The sequence below is a fragment of the Taudactylus pleione genome, unplaced genomic scaffold, assembly GCF_031769625.1.
Source record: "Taudactylus pleione unplaced genomic scaffold, aTauple2 ptg000490l, whole genome shotgun sequence".
Lineage (NCBI taxonomy): Eukaryota > Metazoa > Chordata > Amphibia > Anura > Myobatrachidae > Taudactylus > Taudactylus pleione.
The window spans coordinates 108341-136326 of record NW_028284892.1 but is presented as its reverse complement, the minus strand read 5'-3'; the positions used below and the strand labels follow the sequence as shown (position 1 = coordinate 136326).

General features: G+C 47.2%; 1 protein-coding gene across 1 annotated transcript; it reads left to right on the top strand.

Annotated features, from left to right (window-relative positions):
* The first annotated feature begins 507 nt into the window (after nt 1–507).
* LOC148502559 (SLAM family member 9-like) lies at nt 508–27986 on the top strand. Its single transcript, XM_088449619.1, has 4 exons — nt 508–611; nt 660–700; nt 19636–19944; nt 27670–27986. The coding sequence occupies exons 1-4, from the start codon at nt 508–510 to the stop codon at nt 27984–27986; spliced, it is 771 nt and encodes a 256-aa protein (XP_088305745.1).

The following is a 27986-nucleotide window of genomic DNA, read 5'->3' as shown; positions in this document are numbered from 1 at the left end:
TCTGTTTGGAGTGTTGCTAAGTGGGTCTTCACAGTTTCCTGAAGGCGTTGTTCCATAAGTTGTAGATCATATTGGATATCTTTCGGCAAGGAGCGTAAATGTGACAGGATCTCACTGGTGTCAGAACCTACATTTTGTGAGGATGGAGATAGCCTGGGTGAGTGCGGATCAGACATTGAACCGCCCTCAGAACTACCCGAAGCCAGAGATGGCGACCTCTGGTTAGCAGATTCAGGTGTGGAAGTTGATGTAGCCCCAAACAGAGTGTTAAAAGCCAAAGTCTGGGATGGTTTAGCTGGTGTGGCAGAGGTCTTCTTAGCAATACTGCGTCTCCCCATGAGATGATGAACGTAATGGAATCCCACAGGAATTCATATGTATAGGCTTGTGAAAGAATAGGTGTCACATGTCAGGTTCCAGTCAACACATTGTGCTCATGGCTCAGCAGGCATCTTCAGGTCCAGAGATCTAGGACATGGTCAGGGATGGTCTTCATTACATATGATAATGAAAGTCAGCTCTGAGGTTTTTAATATGTCCAGCAATTACAGTAAAAATCCTCAAGAGGGCGCTCAACTGACAAAAATAAGTACTTTTAAGACTGAGGTACAGTGTGAGTGTATAAATTAAAGATTTCTCTGGAGATTTGGCACCTCCAGACCCAGTACACAGGAGCAGGGATACTGTCAGCAGCTGCAAGGTAAGTGCGGGGTCTTCAGTCCTGAGTGACTCTAGTCAGCTGGGGAGCCAGGGATCACAGCAAAGGGTGCCTGGGTCTCTGCAAAAATCCAGGTCCCGGCTCCAATGAGGACAGTAGGCCTCAATCTTTAGGGAGGCAGGAAGCATCCTCAAGCTCTGTAAATCACCACTGCCTGCTATGTGCCTGATGAGAAACTCAGGTAGGGCATTGGTAAGGTCTCAGGGGCCAGGCAGGGAAGGAATGTAGATGATATATTTCAGAAAGAACAGGAGCCCTGCTACCACACTTCCTCCTTCAATGGCTGCCAGGCCACGCCCCCGTCTTATTTATTTTTTATGTAAAGAGGCCACTATGACTTGTGGAAACAATACATATGTATTGTATGTACGTACGCTCAAGACTTGCAGGGATTTATTTAGGTCACATAGAATAGTGGACTAGTGGTTTATTTGGCCGTAGCAACCATTCAGCTTGGAGGAATATTTGTCCTCGGAGATAATTTATAAACATGATCGGTATAATGTGATTGTTTCTTATGGGCGCAACGTGGCCAAAGGGAAAACTTCTCCACTAAGATACTAGAATGGCAACTTCCATTGTTTCAACAACAATATTAGCCGCTACATGCCAGTGCAATGATAATGGTGTAACATGCGTGTGAACTTATATATGCTCAAATGGGACTTGATGAGACCTTATCTTAAATAAAGTGAAGGCTGGAAGCCTGATTTGATGTTTCTTAGCCACTTGTTTATTTGGACATGAAGATTTCTCATTGTGTGGCCCGCGTATTGGAAGCCACAGGGACATTGTAGTAAATACATTTCCTGTGTTATGTTGGGTACACACATAAAGATTATCTGTCCAACCAGACAACTAGTTGATTGGTTGGAATGAAAATCTGATAAGGTATGAAAGCAAATGACAATCATCAATTTGCTCCCAAACGCTGGAAAATGGGCAAAAACTGTTGTTTGAACAAATTGTTTAGATCAAACATTTAACAAACTTGTCTGACCGACCATTTTCATCTGTTTACTGGCATTTAGGAGCAAATTGCTGATCATCAGTTACTCCCATACGTTACCAGATTTTCATTCCAACCAATCAACTAGTTGGATGGTTGGACAGAGGCCCTCATTCAGAGCTGCTCGCAAAAAGCGAGCACTCGTTCTGAATGAGGGCGGCCGCTTTTTTTTAAAAGCCGGCCTCCTGGCCGCTTGCTAAGCTGTGCCCACATCAACATCGACAGCCGCCCCGTTTGTAGCGAGCCCCGGAGCGAATGAATTTCTCACCATCGACCTGACAGTGCCTCAACATCAACCCGATTGCGAGCGGAACTGAATGAGGACCAGAATCTTTACGTCTGTACCCAGCCTAACAGGTAGTTCTGTCATTGATCGTGATTCTGTTTGGTCATGTCTGTATGTGGTTTTTGCTTTTTGTCTTCGTTTTTCACTATGCAACATTTCTTTATGGAACAGAAGATAGTTCTCCATCCGCAAAGCCGCAACTTGTCTGGTTCCCTGGTTTTTTTTTTTGTTTAAATGTACCTTCAGGCCAGTCTGTTTCTTATATTTGTCTCTCCTGTATATAATACAAAAGGCTTTGGGAAGTGTCTTACATAGGGCCCCATTTAACAATGAACCTAAATACCAGCGGCATATTTAGTTTAGTATCACAGTGATACAGCCGAATAGGACACTGGTATTTATCATTACTTATCTCGCCAGCGAGGTCCAGCGACGTCCTCCGCTAAGATGCTGTACAGTACAGTGGCTCCCAAACTGCTCAAGGCACCCTAACAGTCCAGGTTTTCAGGATATCCATTCTTAAGCACAGGTGACATAATTAGTACCTCAGTTTGATTACACCATCTATGCACAAACATGTATATCCTGAAATCCTGGACTGTTAGGATTTGAGAACCGAGTTTGGGAACCCCTGGATTAGTATATCATGCTTATCGTTTACTCCTTGGCTACCCCAGCAAATAGTTCACTCAGGAAGTTGCTTCCACATTTAATATAAGCCTCTTACTGATGTATACATGCCATCCAGTTCATTTGGGTGAAGTGAACTACACACTCTCCTAAAACTATATCAATATTGGAATTGCTTTATGTGAATCTGCTCTATTCTGTGCGGCCATCAGTATACCTGAAAAAGTCCCGGGACGGCCTATGGCCAATCCATTCCCTGACTGTAGTCCAGGCTTCTTGGCCTGTATCCGTTCTCATCAGGATACTGTGCTGTCATTCAGGGCCGGCCCTAGGGGTGTTCGACCAGTGCGGTCGCACAGGGGCGCCACCCGTAGAGGGCGCACCCCTCCCCAACATCCCGTGGGCCGAAGTGGCATGCGGGTGGTCAAATCGGGAGGTTGGGGACCCCCACCACCGCGGCGGTGCCGGACCCAGGAGTGTGAATGGATGCTGCGCGCGGCATCCATTCACTGTCGGGAGAGGGCTTTACCCCCAGCATGACGTTATTTGGAGGGCACGCCTCCTAATAACGTCACTTAGGGGCGTGGCCTATTGTAATGAGGCCACGCCCCCAAGTTTGGTCGCGCGTAAAGGGCCGGCACAGGGTGCTGAGAACCCTGGAGCCTGCTGCACATTTATTTGTAGATTTGATGGAGGAACATTTTGCATTTCAGGAAACCATTTTATACATACTGTATGTGTGTGCTGCCAACTGGGAATGCTATACAGGTGGCATCACGGTGTAGGGTGCTTCTATTCCCTGTATGGTATCTTTGTTTTGGACATGCTGGTGCTCCTAACATTACAGAATGCTTGTGGAAGGACTTCTTATGTTACACTCCTATAGTAATGTGCCAGTTCATGGAGGGCTGATGGGTTAGCAGGAGCTGGGGTGCTCTACATGATGAGCGGGTATATGCATGGTGAGTCAACCCTCCTAAAAAAGTCAATATGGTCTGTATTACAGACAGGGCTGGCTCGAGGCATGTTCGACCAGTGCAGTCGAACAGGGGCACCATCAGGGGCCTATCTATAATGGGTGCAGGGTGTACGGTGCACACGGCTCACTGGGTCCAGGGGGGGGGCCTGCACTGCACACCCTGCACCCATATTATTTAAAGCTTAACTCTCCGAGGTCCCGTGCTCGGTGTCAGCGCTGTGCAAAAAGCTGCAAAAATGGGTGCGGCTGGCATTTTTCCGGTGTGTTGCGCATGCGCAGTAGACTCCGGGCACACTCTAGTGCCAACAGTCTACTAATGCTCCGATGGCTGGCCAACCGCATCAGTAGGCTGCCGGCCACCGGGAAGAGAGGAGGGGGCCCCGGAGGGGGAATGCACAGGGGGCCCCCTCCTCTCTAAAGATGCCCCTGGGCGCCACCTCATAGAAGGCGCACCCCTCCCAGCCATTCCCGATTTCAGCAGGACAGTCCTGTTTTTCGGGCACTGCCCCGCTGTTCCACTCGTGGGACGAAGTGTACCACAGGTGGTCGAGATATTGGGTACCTCGACTGCCGTGGCAGTGCCAGCCCTGGAGAAGAGGAATGGAAGAGAGCTTGGGGGCAGCCCAGCTACTGACGCAGTGCTGGGCTCGCCACCAGCCTGATGTTACTGGGAGGCGTGCCATACAGGCATGCCTCCAAATAACATAATTTAGGGGGCGTGATCGATGGTAATTAGGCCACTCCCCCATTTTCGACCGCGCGCAGGAATTGGGGGCGCTAGAGTCCCATCCTGCCCAGGACGTGGCTCCCCCTGGAGCCGCCCTGATTACAGATGACACACAGATTGTTCCAGATAGTATTTTTGTTGCGAACCAGTAGGCTCATAATACCTTATTTGTTTGCAGTGGTTTTCTTTCTTGTTCCCTTACTGCAGCGATGTTGAGGTGAAACGCCCCATTTAATGGTTTCCTGTGATTAGTGGACTCTCCAGGAGTTGTCCCATCTAACAATTTGTTGTATTGGGGCTTATCCCCAATTGTATAGAGCTGCGGCTTATACAGGTGCTATAGAAATAAACGTTAGGGGCGTCTTTATATGGAACCTCTATCTGTAAATACTGTGTATGTAATCCTGCGCAGGTTATATCTTAAGGACACTGTTATATAATTTCTTTACTGAGTCCTGTCTGTGAAATGAAGCTGCTGTCTCCTTGTATCTGGCCATGATGAGCATCGAGAAGTGTGACGCAGTTCATGGGTAATTGCCCAGGACCATAGACAATGTCTGGAAACAATACGGCGATATATGAAGAATTACAGCCCACAACTCCATATTGTATGGGTCTTTATTGGAATATTTGATGGAGTCCCTTGGTCAGTCTTCCATACAGTCTTCTGACCATTCCTGAGAGCCTTCTGAAGAGCAATGTGGCCGTTCCCTGGATTTGCCACCAGATCTGACGTATTATTTACACTATTCGTGGCTCCTCGCTAGTAATAATTGGCTGGGTGTCAGTCATCTGATGGACATACAAGTAAGTGACAATGATATTAGTGGCTGCATTACTGCCATAGGACATCTGTTATTCTGGGTGACACGGCCCTATCCCTATGGGGAGACATTATTGTTACTAATGCTGCAAATATAGGAAATACCTGGAGCATCCAGTCAACGTATATTGGATGTTTCCGCAGCATGACTCGGAATGGACGTTCCTGAGGTGACAAAGCAGAGGAGAGACCCGTTATTACACACATAGGGGAATTGCAGAGTGACGGTCCCTCGTTATACTGGAGAGCAGATGAGCTGCAGGACCAGGGGCTTCTAGGACCTGGCAGACCATCCAGCTGAGCATTTCATTCAGGAACTTTACATGTTATTGTAGATACAAGCAACTGATTCATATATGGCCATATAGACTGTTTAATGAAGTAAAAGATATAGCAGAGATCTATGCGGCAGGGAAGCGTTTAGCAGGCGCACCATGTTATGGATGGGATTATATTATTTATATAGAACATAGAAAAATACCTCAAAGCGGCACTTTAACATCCTACCAGCCACACCCATTACATCATCACATTTACCAGCCACACCCATTACATCATCACACTTACCAGCCACACCCATTACTGTACATCACACTTACCAGCCACACCCATTACATCATCACATTTACCAGCCACGCCCATTACATCATCACACTTACCAGCCACACCCATTACATCATCACACTTACCAGCCACTCCCATTACTGTACATCACACTTACCAGCCACTCCCATTACTGTACATCACACTTACCAGCCACACCCATTACTGTACATCACACTTACCAGCCACACCCATTACTGTACATCACACTTACCAGCCACACCCATTACATCATCACATTTACCAGCCACACCCATTACATCATCACACTTACCAGCCACACCCATTACATCATCACACTTACCAGCCACACCCATTACTGTACATCACACTTACCAGCCACACCCATTACTGTACATCACACCAGCCACACCCATTACTGTACATCACACTTATCAGCCACACCCATTACTGTACATCACACTTATCAGCCACACCCATTACTGTACATCACACTTATCAGCCACACCCATTATAATCAAAACAGTCACTTTTTTTTCTATAAAACTTTTATTGACACGCTGTTTACAACTATTATGTATATCTTTTGTTTATAACCATTATTCTATGTGTTTTCGGCCGATTCATCCTATTTGCGTGCCCAAACAAGTAGGATGGGGTGATAAAACAAGTTGTCGAAAAAAGGGGATTATCAGTGAAAAATCCACGTTTTTTGCCCCGGAAAATATATCAGGGCTAATTGGATCTTGGTGTTAGAGGTGCTTGTCTTCTTCCTGAGTTCTTTCTTTACAACTGCCCAGAGATTCTCATTGGATTTGCACCTGGGCCATACTTGCCGACTTTGTATTTCTCCTCCTCGGGAGAAGCATGGGGAAGAGTAGGGGGCGGGGCCGGCCAGAATTGCGTCATTAAGCCCCACTCTCTTGCGGGAATAAGCCGCAACAACACATATTTTATTTAGGGTGCGAGGCTAAATAATGCAATTCTCATAGAATTGCGTCATTAGACCCCGCCCCCAATGCTGATCGCCCCTAAAAGTCTCCCCATTCGGCCTACTTCACTAGGAAGTGGGCGCAATGCAGGAGAAGTGCCTACCCTTCTGGGGGTGTGGGGGGTTACCTGAAATATCGGGAGCCTCCCGCGAACTCCGGGAGGGTAGGCATGTATGATCTGGGCTGTTACCTGGCCAGGGAAGGGCAACTACGTTATTTTCTGCCAAAGTTGCCACCTTCAAAAAAAGATTATGGCGAGTATGTCAGGAAAACTATGAAATGTAAAAATAATTAGCCTAAATTGCACATCACTGTATTGCTGGTTACACTGGGGGAGATGGTCAGCACAGCGCAGGTGTGTAATTTGGTGGATGGGTGCAAGTTTTGTATTTTGGGAGCTTGTATACAATGATGCATAAGATCAGGGGTTATCCCACTTGCATACCTCCTAACTGTCCTCCTTTTGGCGGAACAGTCCCACTGTCCCACCCGTGGGCCGCAGTGTCCCGCGGTGGGAGGAAATTGGGGGAGATCTCCCTGACCTTTGCTCTGCATATCATTGCAGAGCAGCGGGTGAATAGATGCCATGCGTATTGCTGTGAGGGAGAGCCTGGGGGCAGCCCAGCATCTCCAAGACTGCATGGCGGCGCCACCTTTTCCCAGTAGGCCACACCTTCTTTTCAGGTGTGCGGAAGACCCACAACTGAAGTTGAATATGTTGGGAGGTATATTTATCAGCTGCTCTGTCCCTATGGTCTGTCATACATTGGTAAAATGGAACGTATGTTCAAGGAACATATGGCAGTCCACAGATCATCTGTCAGAGCAGCTATCCTTACTGGCAACAGTGAACAGCCTGTTGCTCGCCATTTTTGCCAGGCCCATCATCCTCTTACTACACTAAAGTATAGGATGATTGATCTGGTCCCACTATCTATACAGGGTGGAAATAGAGCGGCAAGGCTGCTCCAATTCGAGACTTGTTGGATCTTCCGTTTGGGTACCCTTGTTCTCAAGGGGCTTGTCATGCCTTCAGCATAGGGTTTGTTATGTTGCACGAATTCATTCTCTCTCTCATTCTCTCTCTCTCATTCTCTTTCTCTCTTTCTCTCTCTCTCATTCTCTCTCTCATTCTCTCTCTCTCTCTCTCTCTCTCTCTCTCTCTCTCTCTCTCTCCCCCCCCTCCCTCCTCCCACACTAATATTGTTGCCACAAGAAATCTCGCGATTGGCTATAACCCTCTGTGTTTTGTTCAAACTTTTCTATCATCAAAGAAACCTCAAATGTTCTAACCAAACTTTATTTTAGCTGGTCAGAGACACTATGCTTATCACACCTCTTCCTGATCTACAAGTATTTGAACACATTATTCGTCGCCAAGACAGCAGTACAGAGGTATGAGAGGTCAGCTACTGCTTACAAGTCAACACTGCATGACATGAGCTGTGATGACAGGTATAGATAGGCGTGCCATATCATCCCTTTAATCCGGGACACATATGAATTACACAGGTTCTGTGGCTGGCTGACTTCAACTCTCCATTTCACCTGGTTTATTTTTTAATCATCCACAGAACCTGTGTAACCCACACGTGCCCCGAGTTAAAGAGCTGATCGGGCAAGCCTAGGTATGATAGTTTAATGGAGCAGGACGAGTTCTACTGACCTTGCAGAACACATTGGACTTGCTGTGAATAATACCTGTCATGGTTTGACAAGCTTATTATTTAACGTCAATGCTAAATCTTTCAGGGAGGCCTGCCTCATGCACAGCTGTGAACAGATAAAATTCAGTGCAATGGAAGCTTGGAAATGTTATAGCCGAGAAGCTGGTAGAAGTATATTTTTAAGGGTAGGCAAATTGTAATTCTAGGCCCTCAAAAGAGTACTTTATACCCATGGCCGTAACTAGAGGTCTGCAACCGGTGCCGCCACACAGAGTGCAAGGGTCAGTGGGCTGTACTGTTGCCGCCCCACGGCCCTGGCTTCTGGCTAGCAGGGTGCTTGGAACAGCACCCTGCAGCGGTGACGTAGCATCCTTTAGTCTCTCCTGGCAGGTGCCCTGCAGTCTGTAGAGCTGATTTGAGCGTCCACAGGATGTCAGAGAGAATGACCCTTAAAAAACTGACCAAAGATTAGAATCTGACTATCAAACAAGCCGATAAAGCTGGTGGGTTGGTAATACAGAATACTGAGGACTATATCAAAGAAGCTCTTAGACAGTTGGGGCACCAGTCTTTCTATTCTAGACTTCTTCATGATCTGACTAATGGATATAGGGCGGAACTTAGAGATCTATTAGATGACGCTTAGTCATGCAGCGTGATATCCAGAGAGACTTTTGATTTTATTTACACTATTCACCCGATCACCCCGATTTATTATCATTTACCCAAAATCCACAAAGCACTCGCCAATCCACCGGGGCGTCCTATTATTTCAGGTATTGGGTCCCTCACTAGTAATCTTTCTCTTTTTGTTGACACTCGCTTACAGAAGTACGTGGTGTACTTACCTTCGTTCCCAGGGGGGGGACTTAGGGTTAGGGGGGGGGATTAGGTTAGTTTATACTTTACCTTAGGACGATCGGGATCTTCACTGCTGCTGGGATGCCGCTGCCGGCGGTATATCATACTGAATCCCTCCAAACATCACTTACAAATATGGGTATAATAAATCTGTTTCCAACTACTCTATTGGTTAAATACTGATGAGAAAGGTATAACAAACTAGGCCTGCGTATATACCTAAAGACAACGCCTTGAGGATTTATGGCGTGCCTAGTTTCCGCATTCCTTTTGTACCACCTATTGCAATGCCAGACCACCACCTAATGCTGACCACTATCTAATGCCCTGGCACGTTCATAAAAGCACTGCACACAACATGGCCTTCAGCAGCCATTTTCTGCTCTCCCATTACACTGGGCGCATTTAACAGCTTCTTTTATAGATTGCAAAATGCGTCCAAATCTATATCCGTCCCTGTGTGTCCATACCACAAACTAAATCACATGTTATTTCCTGTCTAACACACACTTACTGCACATCCCCTCTCTCTCATTCTCTCTGTTCTAAGGGACACAACATGCATCTACATAATGGTATAACCCTCAGTGTCCTATTCTCCGCTGTGATCGTCTCTGTCTCAGGGTCAGTGTCTGGTATAGAACATGCTTGGTACATTATAGTATGTTATTGCTATTACTGCTATTCTCACTGGGGGCCTATATATAAATTAACACGTTTTCCGGGGGTAAGCTCAAATACTAAATTCCCCCCAAATGTATGTACATGGGACCGCTGCAGAAATTGGAGATATCAGTTATTGTCCCCTTATTTTTGCCCCATGGTGGCTGAATTATTGGTGAAGTTACCAAGCTCCGGAATGCTTTGCATTGTGGGCCTTAGCTCGGGTAACCGCCATTGTAGCCTGTATGCTATAGATCGCAAAAACTACCGGGAGAGGAAACCTTAGGATCCCTCCCTGGCAATGATGAACCGCGCAGGTGGGCTCAGCTGATCGCATCATGCGCAGTCACCCCACAGGATTCCGAACAAGAAGAGATGTGATTGCATTAGCGATCTCATCCCTACTCACACACCGCAGAGATGTGCGATAAGTGGGGGATATGATATTTTATTTATCGGGTCCAGAACCCAATGATTGATAAATATGCCCCTAGGGAACAAAGAGTTGCCCAGTACGCAGCAACTCGCACCCCCTCATGTGAAATTGAATTGATCCCTATATCTCTAATATAATGGGATTGTGTCAGTGTTAGAAATGTGAATGGTGCTGAGATTCAAATCATTTAGATGAGTTTTTATACCAAAAACCATGTTAGATTCCTGAGATTGTGCAGTTTCCGGGTGATTATAGGATTTCTGAGTGATAAGCGTATTTCTCTATCAGTTTAGTCAGGCAATAAAACATTTTTGCCTTACAGAACAATAAAGCCCTTGTAAATAGAAAAATATCATCATTATATACAATGGTAATAACACATATAGTGGATCCTGTTTTAGAAGCAGTCCTACATAAACCCATTCTTTGTACAAGTGAGAAGCCTAGAATAAGGAAGGTTGGGTGCACCCTGATTACTAAACATCACGGCCTCAAGGTGCTATGTAATGTATCTATTATGCCATCACTAGTCTCTAATTATGTGCGTATAATTTACTTTTGATTTTTAAAATGTTGACCTCCCCTCCCCCCTCCTTTCTACTCCTCCCCTCTTTCCCCCACCATCTCTCCTCTTGTGCGTTCTCTCCCATCTCCCGCCTCCCCTTTGGGCAGAGCACCACAGATTGGCTAATCCGTTCAACGAACACTGTGATATATAATTGGTCCAATCACTTTTCTGCACTGTATTCTCTTGCTGTGTATATAACAGTAACCGCAGCTTCCATACTGTATATATTCTAGGTCACCAGAACGCTCCTCTTATGAGTCATTGCCATGTACTGTATGACTGTCATACCCACAATGACTGAGGAGGGTGTCTGCTCCGCAGCTACAATATTTTACCATCACAGCGACCTGATACTTAGCCGCACGCAATGGGCACCCCCTGCTGATATTCACATGATTGTGCGATGTGCAACTGCGAGTGCCCAAAAAGTTCTGGAAACCCCTACAGTGCATACATTACACAGAGGGTGCGCACTATGGTGGGTGTTACACAGAGGGTACGCACTGCGGTCGGTGTTAGAGTGTGCGCACTATGGTGGGTGTTACACAGAGTGTGCGCACTATGGTGCTGTTGCGCTCAGTAAAGACGGTATCAGAAATGTGGTGTAAAAGTGACGGGTGTTCCTGGGAGGTGACTGGGAAGTGGCTAGAAAAAGTCAGTCTTGTGGGCATATTATGGCAGCGTTGCGGGTGTCAGTGCAAGTGGCTGCGTTCACAGACGCAGGCACGGGAGGCCATGTTCATACAGCAATGCATCACCTGCCATAGGGCTGGTGCAAGTTTCCATGGTGCGTCCAATGTTGGCGTATAAGGAAGCACCAGTCGGTATTACAGCGTGCACGGGCGCCGATAGTGGATGTCTCAGTCCTTGCACAATCGGCCGCAAGGATGTACACAAGGAGAGGAGTTTGTAGTGGAATTTTCATAAAGTCGCAGACGAACGCTGATAGCGCTTCTACGTGTCACTTTTTTTTTTTTAAATCCTATTTTAATCAACAGATGACAGACAATATACAGAGGAACCCACGCAGGGGACCGATAAATCAAACATATGCAATACAATAACAATCGGAGAAAGAAATTAGCATCTCGCATGGGTAATATATTAATTGCATAAACTTGTTCCATCCACATTTATTAATATCAATAAGTAATCAGGAAACGTAAAAAAGAGAATAACTTAATAAAAGAGAAAGGGACGTGACGCGGCAATCTACAGCGATGGGGGGAAGAAAGGAACGAAAGGAAAATGAAAGTTAAATGATTGTGACATAATTGGATTCCGGAAAAACTCTAAGTACATCTAAAAACCTAGATGTATGTATATAGAAATAGAAATAATAGAACTAATAAAGAGCATACTTAAGGCCAAGGGGCCTATTCATCATTCCATAATTATCATTAGTTATTATGTTTTGAACTCCCTGCGAGTTCAAAGAAATGTTCGGAGGCCATTACCATCCATCATCACCATCATAATCATCACCATCACCATCAATCACCATCATCATCACCATCATCATCATCATCATGTCTCCCTAACAAAAGTATCACTTTCGAAAAGTTGCTCATTTTGCGGAGTCAGCTTTTCGGAAAAGTGATACTTTGCCCCTGGAGCTGAAGTATCCACAAGGATTTCCTCACTGCTGCCTGTCTCTCCCCTCTCTGTCCCCCACTGTCTTTCACCTCTTCCTCCCCCCCCCCCTTCCCCGCTGGCAGCGGCTGGTACTGGGAGCTGAGACGCTGCTGTTTACTCCACTGTCGCCAGAGCCATCCAATCCAGCTACCACTCCCCTGCAGTGGTCTCTCTCCAAGCCGGCTCCCCCCAACACTGTTCAATCTGGCCGGTCCCCCCTCCTCCCCTGTGGCTGGTGGTGTACGATCCAGCCCCCCCAGTGGCTGCCGGTGTACGATCCACCTAATCCCCCGCCCCGGCAGTGTCAAATCTGGCCTGACTACTCCCCCCCCCCTTTCCCCAGTGCCCGACAGTTATCGATCCAGCCGGCCATCCTAGCCCCTGGTGTCCTATCCAGCTCACCTGCGGCCGCCGCTGTCTGTGGCCAATGCTCCCCCCCCCTCCCCCCTGTAACCCTCCAAAGATTGATTGAATGGGGCTGACACCTAACATTATGTTTTCACCAAATTTTATATCATTTAAGTGAAGATGAATAGACCCCCCCCAGGTGTTATAGAAATGCTGGAGGTATTTAAAAATTTGTAGTCCAAGGATCCCATATTTTTAAAAAAGCTTTTGGAAGAGTTGTGTAAGAGGTCCACCAAGTGTGTAATAAAGTTCCAATATCACTGCCACGTCTCCAGCACAAATTAGGGGCATCTGGGAACATGTTGGGCAGCCTTTGACGGGACATAATACCATCTATGAAAGAGCTTATAGGTGTTTTCTTTGATGCGTACACAAATGGAACTGGAAGCCACGTTAGTTGCAATATCAGTCCAATCCTCACTATCCAGGGTTTTTCTGTGTCTGAATCTTAGATCCCTATGCAGATATCAGTCTGAGGAGCACACGTTTCCCATGTTCCACTTACAGAACAGCAATGACACTGAGAAAGTATAGAATGCACAGTATTTTGTATGTCAATCTATGCAACACAGAAATACCTGTTAGCAGATAGTAATAGCAGTAGTAGTAGGATGACAGCAGATAGTAGTAGCAGAGTAGTAGGGTGATGGCAGATAGTAGTAGCAGCAGAGTGATGGCAGGTAGTAGTAGTAGGGTGACGGCAGATAGTAGTAGTAGTAGTAGGATGACAGCAGATAGTAGCAGAGTAGTAGGGTGATGGCAGATAGTAGCCTCAGTAGTAGGATGACAGCAGATAGTAGTAGCAGAGTAGTAGGGTGATGGCAGATAGTAGTAGCAGAGTGGTAAGGTGATGGCAGATAGTAGTAGGATGACAGCAGATAGCAGTAGCAGAGTAGTAGGGTGACGGGAGATAGCATTTAGCAGAGTAGTATGGTGATAGTAGTAGCAGAATAGTAGGATGACAGCAGATAGTAGTAGCAGAGTAGTAGGGTGACGGCAGATAGTAGTAGCAGAGTAGGAGGGTGATGGCAGATAGCAGTAGCAGAGTAGTATGGTGATAGTAGTAGCATAGTAGGATGACAGCAGATAGTAGTAGCAGAGTAGTAGGGTGATGGCAGATAGTAGTAGTAGTAGGATGACAGCAGATAGTAGTAGCAGAGTAGTAGGGTGACAGCAGATAGTAGTAGCAGAGTAGTAGGGTGATGGCAGATAGTAGTAGCAGTAGTAGTAGGATGACAGCAGATAGTAGTAGCAGAGTAGTAGGGTGATGGCAGATAGTAGTAGTAGTAGTAGTAGGATGACAGCAGATAGTAGTAGCAGAGTAGTAGGGTGATGGCAGATAGTAGTAGCAGAGTAGTAGGATGACGGCAGATAGTAGCAGAAAAGTAGGGTGACAGCAGATAGTAGTAGTAGGGTGATGGCAGATAGTAGTAGCAGTAGTAGCAGAGTAGTAGGGTGACGGCAGATAGTAGTAGTAGTAGTAGGATGACAGCAGATAGTAGTAGCAGAGTAGTAGGGTGACAGCAGATCGTAGTAGCAGAGTAGTGGGTGATGGCAGATAGTAGTAGCAGAGTAGTAGGGTGATGGCAGATAGTAGTAGCAGAGTAGTAGGATGACGGCAGATAGTAGCAGAGAAGTAGGGTGACAGCAGATAGATAGTAGTAGGGTGATGGCAGATAGTAGTAGCAGTAGTAGCAGAGTAGTAGGGTGACGGCAGATAGTAGTAGTAGTAGGGTGACGGCAGATAGTAGTAGTAGTAGGATGACAGCAGATAGAAGTTGCAGAGTAGTAGGGTGATGGCAGGTAGTAGTAGCAGTAGTAGTAGGATGACAGCAGATAGTAGTAGCAGAGTAGTAGGATGACAGCAGATAGTAGTAGCAGAGTAGTAGGGTGACGGCAGATATTAGCAGAGTAGTAGGGTGACGGCAGATAGCAGTAGCAGAGTAGTATGGTGACAGCAGAGAGTAGTAGCAGAGTAGTGTGGTGACAGAAGATAGCAGTAGCAGAGTAGTGTGGTGACAGCAGATAGAAGTAGCAGAGTAGTATGATGACAGCAGATAGTAGTAGCAGAGTAGTAGGGTGACAGCAGATAGAAGTAGCAGAGTAGTATGATGACAGCAGATAGTAGTAGCAGAGTAGTAGGGTGACAGTGGATAGTAGTAGCAGTAGTAGTAAGGTGGCAGCAGATAGTAGTAGCAGAGTAGTATGATGACAGCAGATAGTAGTAGCATAGTAGTAGGATGACAGCAGATAGTAGTAGCAGAGTAATATGATGATGGCAGATAGTAGTAGCAGAGTAGTAGGATGACGGCAGATAGTAGCAGAGAAGTAGGGTGACAGCAGATAGTAGTAGTAGGGTGATGGCAGACAGTAGTAGCAGTAGTAGCAGAGTAGTAGGGTGACGGCAGATAGTAGTAGTAGTAGTAGGATGACAGCAGATAGTAGTAGCAGAGTAGTAGGGTGATGGCAGGTAGTAGTAGCAGTAGTAGTAGGATGACAGCAGATAGTAGTAGCAGAGTAGTAGGATGACAGCAGATAGTAGTAGCAGAGTAGTAGGGTGACGGCAGATAGCAGTAGCAGAGTAGTATGGTGATAGTAGTAGCATAGTAGGATGACAGCAGATAGTAGTAGCAGAGTAGTAGGGTGATGGCATATAGTAGTAGCAGAGTAGTAGGATGACAGCAGATAGTAGTAGCAGAGTAGTAGGATGACAGCAGATAGTAGTAGCAGAGTAGTAGGGTGATGGCAGATAGTAGTAGTAGTAGTAGTAGTAGGATGACAGCAGATAGTAGTAGCAGAGTAGTAGGGTGACGGCAGATAGTAGTAGCAGAGTAGTAGGATGATGGCAGATAGTAGTAGCAGAGTAGTAGGATGACGGCAGATAGTAGCAGAGTAGTAGAGTGATGGCAGATAGTAGTAGTAGTAGGATGACAGCAGATAGCAGTAGCCTGTATAAAGCGGTCACAGGTATGTGTAGTGGATGTGCTTAGTGCAGGAGTCCTCAAGATGAGAAGTTAAACCCAGGTGCACATGTATTGGCCAAGGTACTGGTGGTGCTGTGTGTGTAACATAGGTTAGGCCACACGTGGTACATCTTATCCAGTTCTTATATTTATTGTAATCTGATAGAGCAGCAAACAACCGCTGACACAGGAATATCTCAGGTGTAACAGCGGTAGGCAATCTGAGTGGATTATAGCAGCCTGGAGTTTAGGGTAATGCTGGGCGTTGTAGTGCTCTGGGTGTGAACAGGGTGAATGCCAACACAGGGGATAGGCCTGGTATCCTACTATATATCGGGGGAGGTATAGAGTACTTGCAGTTATGTTTGGGCAATGAAATTTCTCGGTCTGTGGTCCATTGTGCCCATGAGGACAGGATGGATTCTAGGACACGCGGAGACCCTGCGCAGTATACTCCCCGGCATAGTCCACCGCGCATGTGCAGGAGTCTCGATGGAAGAGTGAAGAGACCACTGACTCCTTTTGGAGCCCTCACCCCTGCATGTGCTGTATAATACATCCAGGCAGTATTATCACATACTGTAATGCGATTGCCCCCAGATGGCAGTGAGTGATTCTTCATAAATGGGCTCCTAAGGGGCTGATGCAAAGTCTGATAAATTTGGATTTTAAAACGCGGCCACATATTACCTTCACATAAACATGGCATGCAGAGATCCGTGTGCATCAGCGCATACACATAATACACATCATTACCTGTGAATGCGTACAGCAATGATTATATGCTGGTGATGTGCAATACTCGAGATTATATTGATGATGATGACTGATGTTGTGAGATACAAAAAGTATAACTAATAATGAAAAAATTTAAATAAACCGTGTATCACCCCTCACCCCACTGACAACAAAATGAATGTTCCCAGCACCAGCACTTACAGCCGGGGCTACTACACTAGGCTAGGACAAGCTGCTGACTCTCTCTGCACCTAGCGTTTCCCTGTAATAGGGGCTCATTTATCATTGTACATTTGCTACATAATCCCCCCAAAACAGCAAATATTACATTTCCCCCAGATGTATCACAGAGCGACCGCAGCAAATATCTCCAATACCTGCTGTGATCCCTCAATTCCCACCGGCAACCGCATCCCCTCTAGGTTTCTATGGGGGATATGATGCTGCCATATTTACCAACTTTTGGTAAAAGCACTTTGGAGATTGGCCCCCTCAGCTAACGCCATCTGAGGATCTCGCATTCAGCCAGTAAAGGGTTCCCCCGGAAATGGGCGCTGTGTGTGTGTGGTCAGCAGGACTGTGCATGCATGGCAGCCCCCGCAGCACATCGCAGGGATGGTCTCCTTTCGGAACGACTGTCCCTGCGAGTGCTCTATAATCATACATGCCTACTCTGCCGGGAGGCTCCCAATTTATTTGGGGAACCCCCCGCACCCCCAGAAAGAGTAGGGAAATCTCCCGCATCCCAAGAAGTGGGCAGAATGTGGAGATTTTAGGACAAATTTGCGGGTCTGTATGCAGGGGGTGGAGCTAACCGGTGTGAATCTCATCATTTAGCCATGCCCTCTGGTGGACCAATGAATCGCGGGCTTTACAGCAATGACAACTGTAGCCTGGCCCCGCCCCCCGAAGCCAAGATGACCGGGCTGCTCCTGGAAAAGGCTCATTTAAAGTCGGTAAGTATGTCTATAATACATCCCGATGATGTAATGGCATTCTGCAATGTGATTATGGGTGCTGAGAGGGGCTTTGCAGGGAGACCTCATGCTGTGTGTCCTGCCTACGGTGTGAGCACTGCTGCTTATATACACTCTGGGGGCACAAGTGCCTGATGCGTACAGTATGACAAATCTCAGTGTCTCCCTCCCCATAGCAGGACCTGACTACTGGATGATAGAGCTGTGAGTCACTTGCATAACTTAGGATGTTCCTCCTTCATCTTCCACAGCAGCAACAGCGGTACCCACCCCACTTTCATATGGTACAAAGACCAGGGCCAGCATAGGAGGGGATAGCGTGCTGGATCCACCTTATAAAATAATTCATATCAGGAGTGTCTTAAGAGAGGAGGGGGCCCGTGTAAACTCCCTGTGCGGGGCCCCCTCCTCTCTCCCCGGTGGCCGGCAGCTGACTGACACGACTTGCCAGCCACCGGAGCCTTAGTAGACTCCGGGCAATAGAGTGTGCCCGGAGTCTACTGTGCATGTGCGGCGGACATTTTCCAGTGTTCTGAGCAGCGCAGACACCCGACGTGGGACATCGGACAGGTTAATTTAAATTAATATGGGTGCAGGGTGAGCGGCGCGGGGCCCCCCTGGGCCAGGGGGCCCGTGTGCCCCGCACACACTGCACCCATTATAGATACGCCACTGATTCATATATAATTGCTATGGCTGGCTGTTGTGTTTCATATGTTATTGAATCTATATTTATTTTCAACCTAAAAATATTGCTGAGTTACTTGCTGGCTGCCATTAGGGCAGCTCCGGTCGTTGCCTAGATCACCAACACTGTTTATATACTTTTGGTAACCATGTGCTGAGAGTCTCTGGGCCTTATTGAGCAGTGGGCCTGATTCAGAGCTGGACACTCTGAACGAGCGCCTGCTTTAAATCGTGGCGTGTTTTTTTTAATTGCGAAGCGGCCTTTTGGACGCTCGCATAGCTGTGGGTTACCACCCACAGCTTATGCGAGCGTCCATGATGATGGTCGCGATGGTCAAGACCATTGCGACCATCGGGCTTGCGACGAGACCCTTGCGGTAGGGTCTGGGCAGCAACGCCCCCGGCACGCCCACCAAAGGGGGCGTGCTGTCACTCACCATCGACAGCACGCCTCCTTTGGTGCGAGACCCATAACGACGGCTACCCCGTCGTTATTCGGGTCTCGCGCATGCACACGACGGAGGCGCCTCCGTCGTGCGCATGTACATTTGGGCAACATCGACCCGCTTGCGAGCGTACAGCGCTCGCGAGCGGGTCTGAATGAGACCCAGTGTATGTATGTATGTGCACTGCTGAACGCAGATTCCCGATGGTTGGCAATGTGTGCAGGTGCTGATGCCGTACTGCACATGGGATCCATCGCAGATCAGCAGCAGACTCGGTGACTGACATTCTGCTGCAGTTTGTGGGTTGGAGGGGGAGGCAACAGCCTCCGCTTCCCGAAACTGAGGTGTGTTGCTGCCGTGAGGGGGGAGGGAAAATGCCAGGATCTACGTCGTCCTGGCATCTTTGTTGTAACTGCGGCAGCTGTTCTTGCTGACCCTGTGGGTCACTTAGCCGGCTGTTGTTATCGCAGATAATCTGGTGCTGCGTTCTTAAATGCAGCTCTGATAAGTAATGGATGCAGGAGCCATGACGCCACCTCCTGCATTATCATAATGGCAAGGACGGAATTACAAAGCTGCTCACATGTGGCTCTGTGATTCCATCCTGTGCTGGATCAGGCCCCACTGTACGGGTGACATTACACCTGTGTGGGATCTATTCTGGAGACACCTGACCGCTCTGAACATGGTCAGCAAAGAAGGAATGAAATAACCGTATCATTGTGGCATCCATCTTTAATATTTCCCATCATGCAGTAATGACATTATATACATACAGTATAAATAACTGTATATGGAGAAGTCACTGTGTATGTATATACTGACCGACCTATTCTCCCATTTATATACCGTGTACAGGAGAACAGGACGTCCCTCTACATGTGACTTGTGTGATAAACCTGTCCGTGGATCTGTCACAGTCTGTGGATAGGACATGTTCTGTAGCTAGAGTGTACTGGACTTTCCAAACCTACATAATGGCCATTTACACCAATCATCACCTCAACATAGAGAATAAGAAGTTTGATAAGAGGCTGGAGATGCTGCACGATGGGACCACACTGAGGATCAGGCACCTGAGAATGGAGGACAGTGGGATCTACGATGTATCCATAACATGTACAGATGGAGAACAGCATCACACGTCATATAATGTCACTGTGTATGGTACGTAGTCCTCATTCATGAGTGTTCTATAATAACTAGAGATGAGCGAGTTCGGATCCCAGATAATTTCGGGGATCCGGGGCGATCCGAGTGCAGCTCGGATCTCCCTGCCTGCCCCGGATCCCTCACCCGAGGCAAAAACTCACGACCACTTTGTCGAGTCGAAAGGTTTTGTTTTGAGTGGGCTTAACGCTGATTGGCTGAGAGAGCCGTCTGTCACGGCTCTCAGCCAATCAGCGTTAAGCCCATTGAAAACTGCACAAAGGATAAAAAGATGGCGCCCGCCATCCCCCGCCGCCTGACACCACCGGCACCCCCTGTTGCCGACACCGTCGGCACCACCACTGGCAGCAGCCCCCACTGCCGACACCACCGCTGCTGACACTCCTGCACTGCTGCCCAACGTATTGAGGACACCGCCAGTGACCCCCACACTGCCAACACTCCCACACTGAGCACACCACCAGCACCCCTGCACTGCCGACAGTCCGCAAACCTGCACTAAAGACACCGCTTGCATCCCCCGCACTGCCAACACAGCCAGCAAACCTGCACTAAAGAGACCGCTGGCACCCCCGCACTGCCAACACAGCCAGCAAACCTGCACTAAAGAGACCGCTGGCACCCCCGCACTGCCGACACAGCCAGAAAACCTGCACTAAAGAGACCGCTGGCACCCCCCGCACTGCCGACACAGCCAGAAAACCTGCACTAAGACACCGCTGCACCCCCGCACTGCCGACACAGCCAGCAAACATGCACTAAAGACACCGCTGGCACCCCCACACTGCCGACATCACCGGTACCCTTCGCTGAGGACACTGCCAGCACCGCAGCACTGCCATTCCATGTACTGAGGACACAGTCAGCAACCCCGCTCTGCCGACACTGATGTCACAGTAAATGCACTATTGGTGTATCCAACCCACACTGTATCTGTGTTGGAAATTAGAAACTGAACTGCCACATGCAGAGGCGGGCTGGGCCGGGGGGCCGGTAAAACTTTAGTGGTCCAGGGCCGCCCGCAGCCGTGCTCTGCATATACATATCAGGCTGTGGAAGGCCGTCGGCTGGGGCTGGTCCTCTGTTCCATCGGACGTCCTACCTCTTGCTCCGCCTCCTGTTCCCTGTGCTGAGTGCATGTCACCACCCAGGGCCCCCCCCTCGCAGCGGATCCCCAGTCACAGTGCAGTTCGAAGAAGGCTAACTGTCACGGCTGCTGACACTTGAGACTCCTGGAGGGAGGCAGGCCTACTAGGCACAATAAACTGGGGTGGTCTTAGGAATGACCTTTCCATGAAACTCAGTAGCACAGGATAAAAGTAAAATAGAATTTATTCCCAAAAGAATTATAATCAGCAAGGTCTCATATACAGTCTCAAACAGCACAGAGATTTATATATGCAACAATAAGTATAGGAGAGAATCCCCAAATATATATAAGCAGTCTTTAGCATATAAGTACTAAGGTGGCAGGGAACCCCGAGTCTACTATGAGGCTAACACCTCAGGATGGCATTGAGGACCTTGGACAGGGTAGAACCCTGTAGTAATGGAAATCCGGAGCAGAGCGAGCCCTGCAGAATAGTATAGTTCCGGGACAGGGCCGAGCCCTACAGTGCAGTGAGAGATGAAGCAAACTTGAGCCTTGTGGTATAGTGAAGACGGAGCAGGGTTAAGCCCTGTTAGGCGATGAGATTCCAGGACAGGGTTGAGCCCTGCGGCATGGCTAGAGTTCAGAGCGGGGTTGAGCCCCATGATGCAGAGAAGATTGAAGCAGGGTTGAACCCTGTGATGCGATGAGATTCCGGAACAGGGTTGAGCCCTGCAACGTGGCTAGAGTTCGGAGCGGGGTTGAGCCCCGTGATGCAGAGAAGATTGTAGCAGGGTTGAACCCTGTGATGCGATGAGATTCCGGAACAGGGTTGAGCCCTGCAGCGTGGCTAGAGTTCGGAGCGGGGTTGAGCCCCGTGCTGCAGAGAAGATTGTAGCAGGGTTGAGCCCTGTGGTGTGGCTAGGGATCGGAGCGGGGTTGAGCCCCGTGATGTGGAGAAAATTGTAGCAGGGTTGAGCCCTGTGGTGTGGCTAGGGTTCGGAGTGGGGTTGAGCCCCGTGATGCGGAGATGACACTTTAACGGTGCAGTTGACAACTGTAAGAAGGATGAGTTCAATATCCACAGGAACGGAAAGACAACAGGCAAAGTAAATAGTGCAGCAAAATGGTGAAACCACAGTGATGGAACAGTAAGCAATACTTAGGAAATAGGAATGCTGGGCTCTGTAGTGCAGCGGGTAACTGGCATCAGAAGTTCATCTGGAATATAACAAAGTCCACAGCAATCCATAGGCACAGTGGGGATCTGGAAGGAGTCCAAGAAAAGACCTGAAAGCAACGTTGCACAGACACTGAGACACAGTTAGTAACAGGCTTTATATTAGAGGTCTGTGATCCATAGGAAGTTTCAGAACATGTGACCCAAATGGAATCAGGTTTGAAATAATGAGCAATTTAGGAATCCGACAACCTGACGACACCTGGGAAACAGATGATCACTTTAACACGTAGGGACCTATTCATCAACACTAAATTAACGTTTTTAAGGACCTTTTCCTTAAATAACGTTATTTTAGTATTCATGAAGACTTAACACAGGAGATAACACTGATATCTCCTTGCTAAGTCCCCCTGCGTTAATTTCCACACTCCCCATACATTAGTATGGGGATGTGGAAATTATGGAATTCATCAAATTCCGAAAATTATGAATTTTTGGAATTTGATGGAGGTACTATCCGCCACTGTGAGGTGGCGAATAGCAGGTGAAACTTACCTGCTGCCAGCTGGACAGGTCCCCCGACGTCTTCCTCCGGCGCTCTGGTGCGTCCTCTGGCTCCGGAGGCTGGTCGGCCACTGTTCTCCCAGCAAAACTTTTTTTTTTTTTTTCTAATCTGTACTGTGGTGTGCTGGGAGACCATGTGACAGACCAGCAGGACGGAGCCGGCGGCTGCTGCGCAGACAGGTAAGTGCTAAAGGGGGGTGGAGGTGAGCGGGGGGGGAGGATACACAAACTTACCGCATGTGTAGGTAGTGCTGCACATGTGCTGGGTGAACGAATTTAACAGCGCTTGCGCAGCACTGTTTCCAGCTGCGGAAAGTTAGTGTAGAGAGGGATAACTATCTATTTCCTGAAAAGCTGTCATCGCAAACATGACAGCTTTTCGGAATAGATGGTTATGGAGAGGAGGAATGATGAATTCCTCTGGTAATTAGGTAGAACTCCATGCCAGTTCTAAACCTAATTACCTCCAGGGAAAGTTTAGTAATGATGAATAGGCCCCTCTATCCCCTAAATGAGCAGCATGCCAGCAAGCAGGATAGCTCCTCCAACGACCACAATGGAACTTGGGGAAAAAGTAGTCTATCTTTATGTACTGATATAGTCGCAGTCCTGACACTAACAGGGAGGCGAAGTCGGGACAGGGGGCAGAGCTACACGGCAGTCAGAGGCCAGGCCAGCATCATGAAGGGAGAGAGGAGGTGATGGAGGAGACAGTAACTATAGAAAGTGAGTATACTGCACCCTGCCTGCCTGTAAGGTGATGTATGTATGTATGTGTGTTAATTTGTGACTAGGTGTGTATTAGTGTGTGACTGTATGAATGTGTGTGACTGTGAATAAGGACCTCATTCAGAGTCGGTCGTTGCGGCCGCATGGTCTTAGGGGAAAGAGGCCCGGATATGCAAATGATGTGATCACAAGTTGCGGTCCTAAGATGAGATCGTTAGCTGAACGACCGAGGGTAAGAAGCGGTCATAAGACTACATCACGCCCCCTTCTCGTTCACCACACACGTCATCTCCTGGGATTATAAGGATTAATCGCGGACCATCGGGAACCATCGGAAACTGGTCGTAGAGCTTAAGGTTGACCATACCCTCTCAAGCACTACGATCAAGTCAGTGTTTCAAACCTCCCATGTCAACGTGTGCCATGACGCTACTTTGTTAATTATGCACTCCCATTAAACGCCGTTCGCATAATAGGCACGCCTGCGTTCGGATCTCCACTCCTCGTTTTCAAGCACCTTCCCCTGTTACCACCCACAAACGGTTCATCCTGTCACTTAAACTACCGACCTGGCTGTGTTCAAGGAGAGAGAAATTTCTGATCGCAGCAGCTAGTTTGCGCACGCGCATTGCGAACTTTACGCATGCGCAGTTTAGCGAACATCGGCTGTGTACGACCGTGCGGCCGCAACGACCGACTCTGAATGAGGTCCTAAGTGTGTCTGTATGTACAGTATGTGTGTAATTGTATGTATGTGACCGATGGCTTCCTGACTACATCCCGTGCTGTACATACTTCATTTTTTATGTCTCTGGGTGATTATAAAGATGCAGTCAGAGATAGTAATTTGTTTTAGAAAAACTTATCTTCATTTTATCCTGATTGTTTTGGGCTGTGCAATAGAGTAAATGTGCCTCTAGTTTTAAGGTGGCCATACACGGTGCAATGCATCATGTAGTGCGACTGCCGATCCGTCAGCAGACGGATCGTGCTGTCACCACCGGCAATCGTGCGGTCCCTGCAGACCGCACGATATGCCGGCTTCCCCCTCCTTCATCTGAATGGGATCGCACATCGCATCCCAGATCAGATGGTTCTGCAGGAAGACCTGGGGATGCTATGTACGACCCCGCGGGAGCACGCAGCACGATATCGTGCCCATACACAGCACGATATAGCACCTATATCGTGCTGATCCGTCGGATCGGCACGTATATCGTGCCATGTATGGGGGCCTTTAGACTTGTGATCCAGAATGTTACCATGGGATAGAATGGTAAGAAGAGGTGGTAAGTTGCCATGTGCTGATAGAAAAGCCCGGGCCACTTGATTGTATGTGCCCCCCAGACTAAAAGTTGCCAGCCAGCCCCTGGCCACATGTTAGTGCCGCCCACTGTGTCACTTAGCTTAGTCAGCCAGCTAGCTGGATGCAACCTTTTGGTCTTAACTAGATGAATCAAATAATATTGTGAGGTGGTCAAAATTGATTGGAAATTACTGGAAATAAATGTTGAGGTTAAGTATATTGTAGGAACAAAAACAGGCCCATTCTATGTGATTTTAGCTGTTTTTATGATTTTTTTTTTAAGAAAAAAATCCAGAACCAAAACACGAAAACAAAACACGGAGGTGAGGTTTTGGCAAAACCAATCCAGATCCAAAACCAAAACACGAGGGTCGGCGCACATCTCTAATAATAACATCAATGGCAGACACATTATTACTGTAAGTAGGACTAATCATAAAGGGCCTCATATAGATTTGTAGCTGGAAGATACATGTGAGTTACTGACCACAAAATCACATTGTCACCTGTGTATATGCAGGTGCAGCTTATTAATGTGACCCCTGTGTATTGGCTGATGCTGCTGTGAGCTGACATAGGCTCTATCCTAGTGTACATATGGAGAGTAAGAAACAGTCTGACCTACGTTACACCATCATTCGGGTTTATTATTTATGTGAATAGATGTAAGGACACTACACTTGGAATTGCGTATCTGGTGGTTTGGTCTCTTCCAGTGACAGCACATCACATGATAGCAATAGGTTGCTCACTAGGATGTCACCCTGATGCCAACTGCAAATAAACTGTCCCTGTTGTGTTACCCACCCCCCATACCAGGCTCTGCGGGGAAGGCAGCCCAGGTGTTTGTGCCACCAGATTTCCTAAAATTTCTGGAGACAAAATAAGCAGGAAAACTGAATGTTCGGTTTATATAGAAGACAGAAAAAAATGGATTAGTTTTCCAGTGTTGTAAAAAGCTCTTGTGTAGCGCTGGCTGTCTCTCTAGAAGTATCTAGAACCGCTTCAAAATTTTGCTATGAGGCCCAAAAAGTCCTTAACAAAAAGTAGTTTGAAGATCCCAATTTGACGGCATCAATCTAGATAGCCTAAATGTACGCCATTAAGCTGTCCGTGCTGTGACCTACTGTATTTTGGCCACGTATTCAGACCCTCCAACATGCCCCGTTCCATCAGGTACAAAATGCTCTGCTCCTGGACTTCCCACCTAATGTATGACTGCAGTCACCTGTGCTGAAACATCTGTCTCATCAATTACTTAGTTCAACACAGGTGACTGCAATCATACATTAGGTGGGAAGTCCAGGAGCAGAGTGTTTTGTACCTAATGGAACAGGTCATGTTGGAGGGTAGGTGTATTTACAGGTTACCCCATATACTGTAGGAGCCTCCTGCTTTCTGCCTTTTATCTTGGTCAGTGATGGGTAAAGACATACACTTCGGGGGCCACATAAGATGGCTCTCTAACCTTCAATAGGGCCACACATTATCCGTAACCTCAGTTGTAAATTACATTTATATGTCTAATCAATGAAAGAGGCCTCTATCTGTAATAACATGTCAGCAGGCCATTCACAAGGGTGTTACAAGCTAAAAAAACCACATTTTATTACAAAGTAGGAAGGAGCTGGGCTATGCAAGGAAAGGCTTGGTGGTGGGGGGGGGAGGTTCACTGATCTATATCCCAGATCTTTTAGCCTTTTTTAGCTCATTGCGTTGCCAGAACAAGTTGTGATCGCAACATCCGATTTGTTTCCTTTTATTTGCTATTGGACTAGGAAATTAGCTTTTCTTTTTGATGTCTTCATTAAACTTCTATCGTCAGATGATAGCTGTGACCCATAAACTTAAACTAAACTTAACTAAAATAAACACAGGAGACCAAGCTATGCCGTTTAAATTAATTGGTCAGCTTTATTTGGTTACAAGGTAGACATGGTGGCAGGAGAAAGAACGGCAACTAACCAGCGTCCACTTGTCTTAGGCCGGAAGTAAATCACAACTTGTGAGGGCCAACTATCCCAGATAAGGGTAGGGTGATCTTAAAAACTTGCAAGGGCCAACTATCCCTTTCAGAGCAAGTGATGCGGCCCCAACACCCATGCCAATGCACCATTCATCCTGCTCGGTCGAGAGGTGCCGCTGACCCCAATAGGGTGAAATCCAGCTATTACTGCTGCAAGATGGACACTTCAATATTGCCGGTCTTTCCCTGCTAATGAAATAAAGCCGACACAAGACACAAGAGGGGAGGGAGGGTGGGAGATCAATTCAAAGAGGCAGATTTTACCACAGTAGATTCTCTACACCCTCTCACTAACCCCGCCCCTAACCTAACGTCCTATCGCATCTGCCTACTACTGTCAACAAACATTTTTAACTTTATTAACCCCTCTATCCCTGACTGGAAGTTTATGTGCCGTCGGCTCTATTCCTAACCTCCGTTATATTATTATTATTTTTACAAAAGGAGACATGACCTAATAAAATATTATATATGTTTAGTTTTAAGGGGGCACCTTTATATTCTTTATTTTAACAGTGACCATTTATCATATTTTATTTAAAGGGCACTTCTGTTTTTTTTTTTTTTTTTTTTATCATATATGCGCCAACAAGAAACAAAAGTTTTATTTATTATGTGGGCACAAGTTATCCTTTAACCAAAGTACCCAAAGTACCAATTTTCAATCCTGTGATTTGCAACTTCAAGATCATTGGCTGACCACCATGTCTGAGAATAATGGGAGGATATTAGATTCCGGCTCAGGTCATGTTGAAGTGAACCTACTGTATGTAGAAAAGATGACTCAATGTATATAACATATGTAACATTATTTCTCATCACAGAACCTGTTCCGCACCCAGCTATAAGGATTGGATGGAAGAAGAGGACCAGTGACTGGTGTAATATGAGTCTCCATTGTTCTGTCCCAACAAACACATCAGCCTTGTCCTATACCTGGATGTACAGACACAGAGACTCTGAGTACCAGCTGTATAATAACGGTGACACCATCCAGGTGTCACTGCAGCCGGAGCCCTGGGACACTGAGCTCCTGTGTGCAGTACATAACCCAGCCGATCAGAAGAACGTCTCTATCCGTGTACAGGAGATCTGCCCCGATCTTGGTGAGAGAAATCTGAATGGAATGTGTAATGTATAA